Here is a 15271-nt window from a genome sequence, read left to right as displayed (position 1 = left end):
TTGATTATTTCCTTAGGAAAATTTCTAAACTGAAGATTATGCACATTTTAAGGCTTTTGTATTTATTGCAACTTATTGGAAATTATTATGAAAAAGATTATCCTCCCTAATTTATAGCAGTAGCCAGTATCAGAGACCTCATGTGTTTTGGTTGTTTTCCCAGACAAACAGTAGAACGTGTCACGCTGCAAAACCAACTCCAACAATTTCTAGAAGCCCAGAAATCAGAGGGCAAGTCACTCCCTTCTTTACCCAGGTAATACCAGCACATTGTTGTTTAGCATTCTTAAGTATCCTAAATTGTTAAGCCTTCTTCTGAACTTCCTTTGATATATTTTAAGAGGATGACAACAGAAAACATTTTCTTCTTATAAAGGGGAATAAAAATGAGAAACCACAGTGAAAAAGGCACTGGACCTAGAGTCTGAAGACCTACTCTATTCTCTGATTCTGCTATTTTTCATTTCACGACTATAAACAAGTCACTTACTCTTTTGTGAAAACTGAATCCTTTAATTCTTCATCTGTGAAGTAGAAATAGGAGATAGATATAGATATAGATATAGTTTGATAAGTTTGTTGAAAATGGAATTAACTGAGAACATTTATGCAAAATTGATGTATAAACAGTAAAACAGGCAAATTTAGTAGTCATGGTAGTTATAGCCGAAGGCATAAGGCACCTTATAGCTGATACTATGGAGTATTTGCACATTGTTTTGAAAAGACATTAAGTACTTATTTGTATTCTGTTCTTATTTACTTGTACATTATTAGTGGCAGTAAAGGCCATGTAGTGACTTGTGGCTGAATCATTTCAACCCAGTAGGAAATCATCTCATATGTCCTTCATCTTCTCTCTAGTTCACCATCCTCACCTGCCTCCAGAAAGTCCCATTGGAAATCCCCAGATGCAGATGATGATTCTGTAGCCAAAAGCAAGCCAGGAGTCCAAGAGGGGATTCAGGTTCTTGGAAGCCTGTCAGCCTCCAGCCGGGCTAGACCCAAAGCAAAAGACGAAGATTCTGATAAAATCCTACGCCAGTTATTGGGAAAGGAAATCTCAGAAAATGTCTGCACCCAGGAAAAACTGTCCTTGGAATTCCAGGATGCTCAGGCTTCCTCTAGAAATTCTAAAAAGATCCCACTGGAGAAGAGGGAACTGAAGTTAGCCAGGCTGAGACAGCTGATGCAGAGGTCACTGAGTGAGTCTGACACAGAATCCAACAACTCTGAGGACCCCAAGAATACCCCAGTGAGGAAGGCTGACCGACCAAGGCCGCAGCCCATTGTAGAAAGCGTAGAGAGTATGGACAGCGCAGAAAGCCTGCAGCTGATGATCAAGAAGCACACCTTGGCATCAGGGGGACGCAGGTTTCCTTTCAGCATCAAGACCTCCAAATCCCTGGATGGCCATAGCCCGTCGCCCACCTCAGAGAGCAGTGAACCAGACTTAGAATCCCAGTATCCAGGCTCAGGGAGTTCTCCTCCAAACCAGCCCTCTGGTGACCCTCCACAGCCCAACCCTGACAGCACTGCTGCCCAGAAAGTTGCCACAAGTCCCAAGAGTGCCCTCAAGTCTCCATCTTCCAAGCGCAGGACATCTCAGAACTTAAAACTGAGAGTTACCTTTGAGGAGCCTGTGGTGCAGATGGAGCAGCCTAGCCTTGAACTGAATGGAGAAAAAGACAAAGATAAGGGCAGGACTCTCCAGCGGACCTCCACAAGTAACGAATCAGGGGATCAACTGAAAAGGCCTTTTGGAGCCTTTCGATCTATCATGGAGACACTAAGTGGCAACCAAAACAATAATAATAACTACCAGGCAGCCAACCAGCTGAAAACCTCTACATTGCCCTTGACCTCACTTGGGAGAAAGACACCAGATGCCAAGGGAAACCCTGCCAGCTCCACTAACAAAGGAAAGAACAAGGCAGTAAGTGCTATTTGGAGACTATTCTTTTTTTCTTCCTTCGAATGGATCATGTTTTTCCTAATACTACAGATTGTGGGCCCATGCTACCTTGAGGGAATCCCCAGAGAAAAAAAAAATCCAAAGGGATGCATGGAAAGCCAAATTCATGTGTCTAGTGAGACATGTCATGTTACATGCATACTCCTTGCTCTTCTTTTGGAAAATATTCTAAGAGAGAAATGTTAAAAAAGAAATCATAAGAGATTACATTCTGGTCCCTAAATTCCCTAAATGGCATAATCTTTAGGTGTTAGGGATCCTAGACTTGGAGGCATTTCTGCAAGATGAAACCACCAGTCAGTGCAAGTTTAGTCCTGCACTGGCACTGATTCTGTCCCAAAGAAGAGTTTGTTCTCTTCATGTGATGGGATAGTTTATTCTCAGGCTCAATTAAAAAGTACATAAATAGATGCTCTATTTCTAAAGACTTAACTGTACAACTTTGGGATGACCTTTGAAATGAATACACCACAGGGACCTCCACATAGGTATTTTACAACACAGACTCCTAAGTGTTGATTGGAGCCTATAGAAGCCTGAAGTGCTTGCCAGTCCACAGGGGATGGCAGAGTATGCCATGAACTACATTTTATAATTGCCTTCATTGGAAACCCATGCACTATAATCTGTGATTTATATCCAGTGGATAAGAGATGTGAACATCTTTTTAGGCAATGTTTCCTGCAAGCTTTGTACTTGCCATGCCATTAAAAAAATGGTATAGCAGCCAAAATGCAAAACTCTCTGTGGAATGGAATGACCTAGATCATTCTCCATGTGATCCAGATAAACCACCCAGTGGAGCTGCAGAATCTTTGTGATTTATCATTAGCTATAAACGTTAGAATCCCATTACGATGAGGTTTAAGAACTGTCCATATTCTTTTTGCAGTACCCAAATCAAGTTTTAGTGAGTATTTCTCTAATTAATTGAACACCAAATTTTAAATTATAAATCAATTTCCTCTGTAAATTGTCCTTGTTATAGAAGACTACATCATGTATTTGTTTCAGCTAGAAAAGGCATACTTGTGCCCAAAACACCAGACCTTTTGGGTCAAATGTGTCAAAACTTAAGTCACTCAAATAAAACTTTACCAGGTAACTTACTGGGTTCTGCTACTCAGTAGTGAAAGAAGAATCATCTCAGTTGCCCATGCTCCTTAAAGTGCATACTAAGCCACTGTCCTCTAATCTGTCTTCCTGCATGCTTCATGTTTACTAGGGCTTGTGCATGTGCTGAGCTTGTTGCATGTTTTCAGATGATTTTTAATTGCACCTCTCTAGGAAATGTACAGCAGCTGCATCAATCTTTCCTCTAACACGCTGATTGAAGAGCATCTGCGTAACTACGCACGGTACGTGGTGCTAGGAGATGTGTTGTGCGGCCTTGACATGCTTTGTTTTGAATTGCATGAGCTTTTAAATCATGGACTTGGAGCACCTTTCATCAGAGGATAACACCAAGGAAGAAGAAAACTACAACTATTCCCCCAAGTAGAAGCAGGCACTGATGTAATGGTAACTAGGTCTTAGGTCACTAGTCCCCCTTGGAGGGCTTTATTCCAGTGTCAGCCAGAAGAATCTTCTCAGTTCACAAACTTTTGCTGTATTTCCTAGTTAACTTTGGCTTTTAATCTTTGTTTTAATGGAGTCAAGTATTAAGAAAGTATTGAAATTAAATTTCCTGTCATGGTGGAGTGAGTCAGCCTCCAATCAGAATCCGAACTTTGAAACAGAGCTTGAATTTTATTTCAGTGCGGATTATAAACCAAAAGCTCCTTTCATCACCATTTTGCTGATCTCAGGAGAAGCAAGGCCTTGTCATTCTGAAATTTCTCTACATTAGCATTATGAACACGATTTCAGTCTATAAGCCAGGTTTATGAGTCCCCACTAATAAACACAAGGGCCTTTCTCAAGACGTTTACAATTCAAAATGCATGGACTACATAACACAGAAAGGAGAGAATTGAGTCCCCAGTGGCTGGGCCACCTCCTTGGGCAAAGTCCTTCTGCAGCATAGCTGTCATCTCCTTGTGGGATGAAACCAGTATGCCTTGATTGGTTTATTTCAGAAGAGTTACATCCGTACACCCATTTTAAAGGACTGTCACTTTTTATTCTGAGACAGAGTCTCGCTCTGTCACCCAGGCTGGAGTGCGGTGGCGCTATCTTTGCCCACTGCAACCTCCGCCTCCCGGGTTCACGCCATTCTCCTGCCTCAGCCTCCCGAGTAGCTGGGATCACAGGCCTGTGCCACCACATCTGGCTAATTTTTGTAATTTTAGCAGAATGGTTTTTGCCATGTTGCTCAGGCTGGTCTCAAACTCCTGACCTCAAATGATCCACCAGCCTCAGCCTTCCAAAGTGCTGGGATTACAGGCATGAGCCACCACACCCAGTCATAAAAGACTATCACTTTAAAAATATTTAGACAAATTGAAAAATTATGGTATGCCATTCAGCACTCTTCCAAAATCCTCCAAAGCATGTATGTGGGTAGGTGGATGGGTGGGTGTTGTTGTGTGTGTATTTGTGTGCTGTGGGTATGAATTTTAGTTGAGAATACTAAGTTGTAAGAAAGTCGCTCTGCTTTTTTCTTCCTCTAAATCAAATTTAATCTGCTCTACATCTTTATTCAGACTAGAGGGAAATTAAATATCAGCCATTTTAGGGGATGCCCCTAGGGGGCTCATTAATTCAGTATGTTAAAGGAAGAACCTTGGAGCTTCAATATTTACTGTTCACCAGTGGTCTGCTTGGGTCAGGCTCACATGTTGCCAGAGTCCAGGTGTCTGAACTGCTTCCAGCCTCACTGAGGCAGGGAATCTTGGCCAGTGCTGAGAGCCCAATGCCTGGGGTGGGAAAGGAATAGAAAAAAAAAAAAAAAAAAAAAAAAATACTCATTCCCCTCCTAGACCTTGGTATTAGCCCACTTCTATTTCATTTCTCCTAACCTGGGTTCCTCACCCCTATGCCCTTCTCTGTCCCCATCTTGGGAGGAATGTGTTTTCTGGTGCCTGGAAAATTCTGCTTTTGTCCTTAAACAGAAGTTACCAGCAACCCCCTGAGGCAAGAAAGCACAAAGAGTTGGCAAACTCCTTGGGAAGGGGAAGAATACCTCTTATTTCTTCCAGGCTCCTACAGCCACAGGGAGCAAGACTATTAGTATCACAGTAGATTCTCCTGCCAGAAACATTTCATTCTGTCTTTTTACAAGCAATGGAACAAAGCTGAGACATCTGCTATAATAGGATTACAAAAGTCAGAGCACAAAATGAGGTTATGGGGCTACTCAGTTATCTGACGCTAGGTTAACACTTTCCCTTTCTAAGCTTAAGGAAAAGTCCTTCTAAAGGCTCAGTTTAGAACCTATTAGATTCATTGGCTTTACTTATTAACAGAATTTAATTTCAACAATAAATACTTAGAAACCCCAAAATAAAAATATTCAATGTATTTAAATAAGCATCTTGACCCCTTCCCCTCATTACCCTGTAAATTAACCTATACTTTATCATGGTTGTCATTTGCCATGTGTTTCCATAGAAAGTGGAAACCTTGGCCGGGCGTGGTAGCTCACGCCTGTAATCCCAGCACTTTGGGAGGCCGAGGTGGGTGGATCACGAGGTCAGGAGATCGAGACCATCCTGGCTAACAAGGTGAAACCCCGTCTTTACTGAAAATACAAAAATTAGCCAGGCATGGTGGCGGGCACCTGTAGTCCCAGCTACTCGGGAAGCTGAGGCAGGAGAATGACGTGAACCCGGGAGGCGGAGCTTGCAGTGAGCAGAGATCGTGCCACTGCACTCCAGCCTGGGTAACAGAGCAAGACACCGTCTCAAAAAAAAAAAAAAAAAAAAAAAAAAAAAAAAAAAAAAAAAGGTGGAAACCTTAGTTCTTTCATGCTAGAAAGGAGATGTTTCACTCACTCATAATCACACACAGACAGAGAGAACTAGGCCGGTTCACTCCTGAGATAAAGCAAAAATGGATCTCTCTGGCTGAAATAAAGATTGCTCTGATAAATTAAGACTGGAGTGGGAATGTGGGCCTGAAAAATACCTAGGCTTACCTAATTTTGTCTATGGGACCCTACTGCAAGAAGGAAAGGAACTGAAGTGTTCGTGTCTCAACAATGACTCCATATCTTGGCCCTAAAATTTGCTTGACCACCAAATGTTTCCTCTCAGGTAGCAGGAATGCCCAGGGTGATATGACTTTGGAAACCAGTGGCAGTCATTGGGTTGGAGTTGGGGCCAAATGTCATTGCCTCTACATAGCCCTATCAGCATATCCTGGGGAAAAGAGTGAGGCGATGGATCCCGGTTCCAGGAATACATTGGAATTCCATTTTAGTTAAAAGAAATTGTTATTTTTTTCTGATAATGGAAGAATAGGGACTATAAATATAACATTTTAAAGAATGTCTGCTCTGTGAGGACTCTGTTTGCTCTTTATTTTTCTAAATTGGTCACAGCTTGATAGCAAAGAATCTAAATTTCTTTTCAATGCCCTTTAAAATTAGATTCAACTCTATTCCTTTGAGCAGCTTTCCCATTGTGATTCAACTGCAGAGGATAACTTGGTTTATAACAAGCAGATTTATCTTTACTTTATCTTACAAAGGACAAGTTGTTTTTAAGTTATTATAACTCCAAGGAAATGTTTGCAATTACTTGTCTTAAAATGCCAGTGAAACATTCATTTTCCAGAGTTTAAGTCCATCTGAGATCTTTAGGGCACTAAGTGAGCATTGATTCCAGTTACTGATAGGCAAAGGGCATAACCCCTGGCCACCACCAGTAACACCCACTTTGACCACAGTGGCACAGTTGCCTGAGGGGTTAACATCAGGAAACCTCTAATCCTAGCACCAGCGTTAGCATAGACTGCTTAAAAATCATAAAGCAATAAACACCATTAGTGTGGGTTTTACTGACAAGGTATTAGCCACACTGGGAATTTTATATTGGGAGCCGAGAGCTGGTATCAAATATTTTGCATAGATCTTAAGGTTGTTCAGCAGCCACTTCAAAGAGACTGGTCTGTTTCGCCAGCAGTGAGATGACATCTGCTATGGTAATGGTCATCTGCTGTGCCCGTTGGGGTATCATTCTCCCACCCCTAACACACACAAACACACATTTCTGTCCTTAGTGCCAGGACATCATACTAAACAGAAAAAGGAACAAAGATGTGGAAGACATTGGGAAGTAAAGGTGAGGCCCTGGCTGAAACCTGCTCCCAACCAGAGCATATCCTCAGCCCCACTAAAAAGCATTTCCAGAATCGTGATGGGAAAATGCAGCCAGTGCAACAAGACCCTGGTGCTGCTGAACAAATGGGTCCTTGCCATCATTCCTCTATATATTATCAAATAACCATATTTTAATCTTGTTTTCATTTTTTGACCTTAAAATGTTAACATGATTTTTAACTCATATGCTTGATTCTTGAAAGGATAATGACAAACCTATTCAATCATGTAGGTGTGTTACCACACTATCTAATATATGTTGAGTGCATCCTTTCAGAGACAGACAAATCTTACCAATGCAACAGTTCAGAAAAGTTTGTTAAATGCTGTTAATGAAAAAGTATTTAGTAAAGTAGTTGGTGCTTAACACTATAGACATTTGAGTTTTTGCTCAGAAACTGTAGTTTCATGGATTTTTTGTTTTTGGTTTTGTTTTGTGTTGTTTTTGAGACAGGGTTTTACTCTGTCACCCAGGCTGGAGTGCAGTGGTGCGATCTTGGCTCACTGCAACCTCCGCCACCCAGGCTCAAGCGATTTTCCTGCCTCAGCTTCCCGAGTAGCTAGGATTACAGGCGTATGCCACTACCACCCAGCTACTTTTTGTATTTTTAGTAGAGACAGGGTTTCACCCTATTGGCCAGGCTGGTCTTGAACTCCTGGTCTCAGATGATCCACCTGCCTCAGCCTCCCAAAGTGCTGGGATTACAGGCATGAGCCACCACACCCAGCCTGTAGTTTCAAATTCTAAGCCCTGAATGGAAGTATAATTTTCTGTTTGCCTTTCTAACCTACTAGCACCAGGCTCCATGCCCAGTTAGCAAAAGTTGAAAGACAACAACCAGGTACCTAAAGTTGGGTGATTGCCTCTGCTCCAGAAACCCCTAGAGCAGCACTGACCCTCCCAGCTCCCATGCATCCCCAGGTAGTCTGTGCTCTCCCGCAATGTACCCCCAGGTGCTCCGTGCTTCCTCCCCACCAATGCTTCCCCAAGTGTTCTGTCTCTGTCCCCATACCCAACCTTGCCAACCCTTTCTCTGTCTCTCACTCTCTCTCTCTTTCCTGCCTCCTCATGCTTCCTTAGGTGTTCTGTGTTCTGTGTCCCGCCCACACCCACCTCAGCCTCGCCTATAGTTTCAAAGTATTTTCAGAATGAAAACCCTCATTATATACTATGACTTGGAGAAGAAGAGGCTCTAAACTTGAACTATTTCATCACATGAATTAAGTGACAGTTCCTTCTTTCAAATGTGCCAGGGTTTGGGGTTTCCATTGACCATTGCACAGTAGAATTTCAGGAAATTGTTGCCAATAAGGCAGAGTCTTGTGTCTAAAGAAAAAATGTCAATGTTATGAGAAGCCAGAATGATCATATCTTCCCAGTGTCTAAGCACAATTTAGCAAAGTCTTTATAGAGGCTGCCAGAGTTCCCAAGATGGATGCACAAATGGGGTGTCTTTTCATAAGCTCCTTACACTGGGAAAAGGAGAAAGCAGATTGCACCACAAGAAGACAGTGAAACAGTTTAGTTAGTATCAAAGTATGATAAGTTGAGACATAAAAAAGGCAGGGAAGACCCTCGTACTCTCTTAAATCACTGCTTCAGGGAGGCAGGAAATGAATGTGTGGAACTTGTGAACACCCATGAACCAACAGTAGGAAGATAACAGGAAGAGAACTGCCTTGGATACCAAAATCTTCCCACCAGACCACTTGCTTTCAACAAGCCACTCCTGATTTAAGAATAGTCAGAAAACCTAAGGACAACTCACTTCTCCACCCCCACCCTCCTTTCCTTATTCCCCAAAGATCCAGTTTTGAATTGTGTGACCTCAAAGCAGATACATGTTCTATTAATATCATATTTGCACCACATGTCTGCCACCACTAGGGACATCTTTGTGCATTAAAAGAACAGAGCCTATCTATATCTCTTAAGGCTGGAGTTTCAAAGAAGCAATAGGTTGGTTGAGTTTAAAAACACCAAATAGAGACTTTACACAGCCACTTTCCAGTGACTTCACCAAGTATCCCTCCCCCAGCCAGTCACTGGTGCTCTTCGTTGCTACGCTGAGGACAGCGTGGATGGACAATCTTCCTAATGCCATATCCCTGGATGGCCAGGCCACTCTTTGCAACCATTTTCAGCTCTAAGTCACACATTTTGCTCTGCCAGGATAAGGCATGGTTCCTTCACTCAGGGAGATCCTAATCAAGAGATAATTAAAATAGGATTCAAGTAAAACATGGCAAACTCTGTGAAAGGCCTAAGAGCTTCATGAAAATAGCGACCCCCAATAGCACCTTTGGACTCCACGTGTACTCCCAGCATCTTGCTTGGTGCCTGGTGCATGATAGAGACTTCATAGATATTTAGAGAGAGGCGGAGCTAGAGAGAGGAAAAGAGGAAGAAGAAAGAAAAATATAAATAAAAAAAGGACTGAGCCTGTCTTCCCACAGCGGGGGAAAATGGTGTGTTCTTTATCAATATTGGCCTTTTGGTCACAAGTCCACCTACCCACAGTGAGTTTCCATTTGGGCACTTCAAATACAAGTTTTCATACCTTGAACCAGAATCCCATTTCTTAGTAGATGAGACTTATAGATGTGCTCTCAGTCAAAACTCTGAGGGAGATCACAGAAAATAGCAAGGTTTCCCTGTTTTAGTTATCAGAGGAAATGTCATGCATGCCGTGGACCATTCTACATGGATGCTGTAAGTTGCTGTCTGGTCACCATGAACTGTGGAAATATGCAATCCATGCATAGATGAGTCAGCAAGTTAGAACACTTGAAAAACTGTTATTTAAATTTAAGCTTTTTTTCTTTCCAATTTTGGTCACTCAGAATGTGATTTCCTATCCAAAAATGAAATAGAGGAGCAGCAAATTATCTGAATAATTCATGCCAGAATTACCCAAACACTTTTGTTCTTTGAATACTGCTAGTTTGGGACTAGGTAATTGAAGGGTTCAGGGAGGATTGAATTATCCTGGTATTTTTCAGATAAATGCCTCAAGTTAATATTTTACTTGGTATAGACCTAGCTCTAATCATACGGGGTTTTGTCCTGCAGAAAGAGTGCTCATTTTAGTGTTTTTGACCACAGCACCTCTTCTATTAAAGCAGAAATGCCCATCAAAGTCTAAACTATATTGTCCTTAGCCTATGACCGAAACCTTCTTTTAAATTTTTTATTTTAAATTTATTGTTAAAGTGATATAGATACTTATAAGAGTAGTGTTAGCATTATCATAAAGACTGGATGTGCCCTGTGCCAAACCCACCCCCTTCCCTAGCCTTACTCTTTTGAATTGACCACTCGCTTTTCCTTCAGGTGTTTTCTCTAGTATTCTCTATTTGGAAGTAACAAGCTCATAGATATTTTCAGTTTCAAAAGTATCCCTGTTATTTATTGGCATTCTACTATAGAAAATCAAAATGATAGCACTTATAAACACTTATAAAGCATGTACAGTATCCCAGAGAATATTTCAGGTGCTTTACACATATTTACTATTTTAATCTTCTCGATGACACTATGTGACAGATACTTTTTTTTTTTAAGAAACAGGGTCTTGCTCAGTCTGCAGTACAGTGCTGCAGTACAGTGGTGTGCAGTACAGTGGTGTGATCTTGGCTCACAGCATCCTCTAACTTCTGGGCTCAAGAGATCCTCCCACTTGAGCCTCCTGAGCAGCTAGAACTAGAAGCATGTGCCACCCCACCCAGCCAAGGAGATACTATTATTATACTAATTTTGCATATTGGAAACTGAGACATAGAATGATTACTTATCTTGCCCAAGGTTACATAGTAATGATGGCAATAGATTGTGGAGCCAGGATTTGAACTCAGTCAGTCTGGCTCCTAAATCCGTGTTTTTAACAATGAACCAAATGTGTCTAACTCCATTTTAGCATCCAATAATCCAACACTGCACCTACTCTCTCTTTCTCTGTCTCTCTCTTTGCCTCTCTTTTCTCTCTGTCACACACACAACTACATACATGCACACATTCCTACTTCCTCTTCCTCCCACCCCCATGAGTATAGTTGTATCACTCTAAAGAGCTAAATCAGTATTCAGTGTTAATTATCATTATGGTTATTTAAATATTAATCACAAGGATTCATTGTGTTGTCCTGTGTTATATTTTCTTTCTCATACAATTTTATGTTTCCCATGGAAATAATTTTGGTTTCTTAATTTACAATGCGTTTCTAAACACTCTGCTGAAAACCAAACCATCTTTTAGCACCTTCAGACAGTTCAGGTGTTTGTCAGTTTCTCTCTGTTCATGGAGACCCCCTCCTCCTGCCCCCATCTTCACTGCTGCCTCCTGGCACTGCCACACAGCTATCATCCTGGAGTCTGTCATGCACATCATCCTGGGAATTCCTTTTGCTTCTGTCCTGTTAAGACTCTGTTTCCTGAACCTGTCTTTTCTTTTTTGTTGATTCTCATGCTTCAGTCGTATATCTTCCCACCCAAGGAAAGTAAATAGGTGCTAAGTTTTTTGAGACCTTGACAGTCTGAAAATACCTTCAATTTACTGGATTGAGTGTTTGACTCAGTATAGGATTCTAGGTGGGAAATTATTTTCTTTCAGAATCTTGAACACATCATTTCATTTTCTTTTGCTTCTAATGTGTCTGTTGAGAAGCCCCATTCTTCTCTGCTGATGGCTTGGAAGATTTTATGATTTCTTCTTTATCTCCAAAATTTTGATTTTTTTGATGCTTTGCCATGATGTGGGTCTGTTTTCATTCCTGGACTGTGGGCACTCAGCAAGCTTTTTCAATCTCAGTACTTAAATTCTGGGAAATGTTTTGTACAATTTCTCTGAAAATTTTCTCTTCTCCGATTTCTCTGTTCCCTCATTTGAAAATCATCTTATTCTAACATTAGACATACTGGACTGATCCTCAGATTTTCTAATGATTCTTCTCTATTTATCCATACTTTGACTTTTTTTAGTTTGAATCTCTAATATATTTACTGAATTTTGCCTTTCAATTTTGCTATTGAATTTTTTATTTCTGCTATAATAATATTAATTTCCAATATCACTTTACTGGTTTTCTCTTTTTTCCTTCATTATAGCTTTTTTCATTTTTTTCTTTTTATTTTCTTTTTGAGACAGAGTGTTGCTCTGTCACCCAGGATGGAGTGCAGTGGTGTGGTCTTGGCTCACTGCAACCTCTGCCTCCTGGGTTCAAGTGATTCTCATGCCTCAGCCTCCATAACTGGGACTACAGCCACCACACCTGGCGAATTTGTGTATTTTTGGTAGAGACAGAGTGTCGCCATGTTGGCCAAGCTGATCTCGAACTACTGACCTCAACTGTTCCACCTGCCTTGGCCTCCCAAAGTGTTGGGATTACAGGTGTGAGCCACCGCGCCTGGCTTTTGTAGAGTTTTATGAGCAAATCTTACTTAAATGTTTGCAGTCAAATACAAATGCATATCTTTATCTTCCTTTTTACAATAAAGGTGTCATACTCTACACACAGTTTTGTTTCTTGCTTTTTTTCACCTTACATGTTGGAGGACTTTATGTGTTAGTGTATAGAGAACTTCTTCATTCTTTAACATAGTTGCTATCATCTTCAGAAGTACACGGTGCTTCTAATTCCTGCATCTGGCAGCAGTGCAGATCAGTTAGTTGGATTCCCTGACTGTAAGCTTGGGTTTTTGCTTTTTCTGCTCTGCTAAACCAATTCTAAATGTTCATCCACCTTTCTGTTTCTGAAATACTATTGACATTTTGTCTGTTGTATCCTCTCCTCCCATTTCCCTTATTCATCTAAATTTGTGCCTTTTTAATTTCTTTTATTTCAGTGTTATTTTGCAGGATATGGAGGACAAATGTGTGTATTCAATCCATCATGTTTAATTGGAATCTCTATCACATCTTTTAGCCAATTAGATTTTTCTTTCACCTTCTTCCCTTTCCCTTTCTTGCCCATGGACAGCGCTCTAAAGTTACAGTTGGAGGAAAAATAAAAATAAGAATTATAACTTTCAGATGATGATGATGATCAAATATATTCCAGCACACTGAAAATAGGCTTCATGGTCTTTGTGAGTAAGCACAATTTTGAGACTCTGGAGCCACGCCTGGGGTTCTCCTGCATCCAAATGTGGTCTCATAATAGCTAGTATCATTACCAGAAAGTGTTCTTGTCTGATATAGCAACAAGAAGTAATTTAGTAATATGTGGCCTTTTCCACCCTCAGAAGATAGCTCCTCTCTGAAGATTTTACACCCAGAATGAAACTAATACCTCATGAAAATGATTGCACCTACCTAGGGGAAAATTTATTTGAAAAGCAAAGCTGTTCCATGGCTTGAGTTTGTACTCTTTTTCCACAGACTTACTAGATATCCGGTATTGAGGGGAAAGGAGCATATTGTTCTTTAGCTTTTTCTTTATCCCATAGATTTATCTACTTATGATCTTTCAACATGCTATGACTCAGTAATCACACCCCAAAGGAAAAGCATTCTTCTTTAAACTTTTAAGGCTCAAGCTTATTGGAGAATAAAAGTGTCACCAGTGAATCTATCTAAAGAAAATAAAAATATTTTGTTTATACACAACCAACAGTACTATACTTCCTATCTTGTTTAGCTCTGATAAAATTCCCTTGACTGTAAAATGCCTGTATTTCAATCAGTATGGTTGAGAAATTATTTCCATAGCTGAGTTAAAAAGTGTTTAGTAAGTGTGTGTTATTACATGACTATTGCTTTCATTGTTTAAAGAGTGGTTTATATGTAAAGAGAATAATTTGCGTATTGGAATGAAGTGTTCTTCAGTGTGGTTTGTATGAGGATAATTTCCATTTTTTGGTGAGCTGTTTAGTGGTGTTGTCTTGTAACTTGACCATAGTTTTATCTAATTTTGGCCTGTGGTTTCTCTTCTGCTTAGGCATAATGACATCAATAGAAAAATGAAGAAATCCTACAGCATAAAGCACATTGCTGAGCCAGAGTCAAAAGAACTCTTCTTGTAAATCCCTTTTTAAATTTTCTCTCACTGATGCCCTTTGGACACTATTGAAAATTTCTGGACTATCCTCTACGGAAAGAGAACCATGAAAACAATGCCTCACCAGCAGAAGAACAGAATATCAGGATGCCTTAAACTTATAGTAGTAGACTGTAAAAGATTCATTTTGGGGTGATATCTGTATATATAACTTGTGTTTTTTTTTTAAAAAAAGATGCTGTTTAAAAGCATGATTGGGAAAATGTATGTTTTTTAAGAGTAGATTGATTCAGCCTACCCACAGGACGCTGACCAAACCACTGATGCCATTTTATATTTCATCAATTGCATGAGTATTTGCTAATGTTGATTGAACCTCCCTTTCCCCATCATGTGGGCAGATTTGGCTCAGCATCTTCATGAGATCAGGTCGGTGATATTGTTTTATGTCAAGAGTGTTCTTTCTGTCATTTCTACTTTTGTATAAAGGAAATAAAACAATGTTAACAGCCACCTATAAGCTTGGGGCACTTACTTTCTAACAAATCTGTGATGTTCTGATTTCTAAGGGACTTTGCAAGTATTTTGATTGCTGGTATTTGATTTCAGGAGCAAACTGCTCAGTTTAGCAGTTTTCCCATAGGGTTCAAATAAAACATTCTATATTTCATTAAGTACTAAAAGATCAGACAAGTATATAAAGTAAGTCAGTTCCTTCTGCCTTCTCAAATCTCAGTGTTGACATGGGAAAATATTAAGGAGAACTAAGGATTTAGCCCCTTCTTGGGTCACTTTTTTCTGCCTCTGACACATTATGAGACCTGTCTAATCCCTTTAGGAGACAGTGTGGAGCCCAAGTTCATAACAGCCCCATTGTTGATGCAGCTCTCTCCCTCCATGTAAGCGGTAAGTTCCAGAAGGCTTCCTCCTATCATGTAAAAATATATTTCTGTTGAAACTTCAAGAGTTTTATTTTCAAAGTATTGGCATGGCCTATAAGAGGCCTGTCAAGTTTTAGTTTAAAAGTAGAATGTATT

The 15271-nt window shown here is 40.3% G+C and overlaps 1 protein-coding gene across 2 annotated transcripts in view; it reads left to right on the top strand.

The window, feature by feature from the left end:
- The window catches only part of SNCAIP (synuclein alpha interacting protein), a 147984-nt gene extending 133237 nt beyond the window's left edge, over nucleotides 1–14747 (top strand). The window contains exons 10-13 of one of the 2 annotated variants that reach the window (XM_010369152.2): nucleotides 164–256; nucleotides 865–1936; nucleotides 3263–3333; nucleotides 14175–14747. In XM_010369152.2, coding sequence (XP_010367454.2) covers nucleotides 164–256; nucleotides 865–1936; nucleotides 3263–3333; nucleotides 14175–14259 — 1321 coding nt within the window. In that variant the 3' untranslated portion in view covers nucleotides 14260–14747. The remainder of the gene's footprint in view (nucleotides 1–163; nucleotides 257–864; nucleotides 1937–3262; nucleotides 3334–14174) is intronic. The other variant, XM_010369153.2, reaches the window with a different exon arrangement.
- The last annotated feature ends 524 nt before the right edge of the window (nucleotides 14748–15271 follow it).

The sequence above is a fragment of the Rhinopithecus roxellana genome, chromosome 3, assembly GCF_007565055.1.
Source record: "Rhinopithecus roxellana isolate Shanxi Qingling chromosome 3, ASM756505v1, whole genome shotgun sequence".
Classification (NCBI taxonomy): Eukaryota; Metazoa; Chordata; class Mammalia; order Primates; family Cercopithecidae; genus Rhinopithecus; species Rhinopithecus roxellana.
Note: the sequence above shows the minus strand (reverse complement) of the source record. Positions and strands in the feature narration are given on the sequence as shown.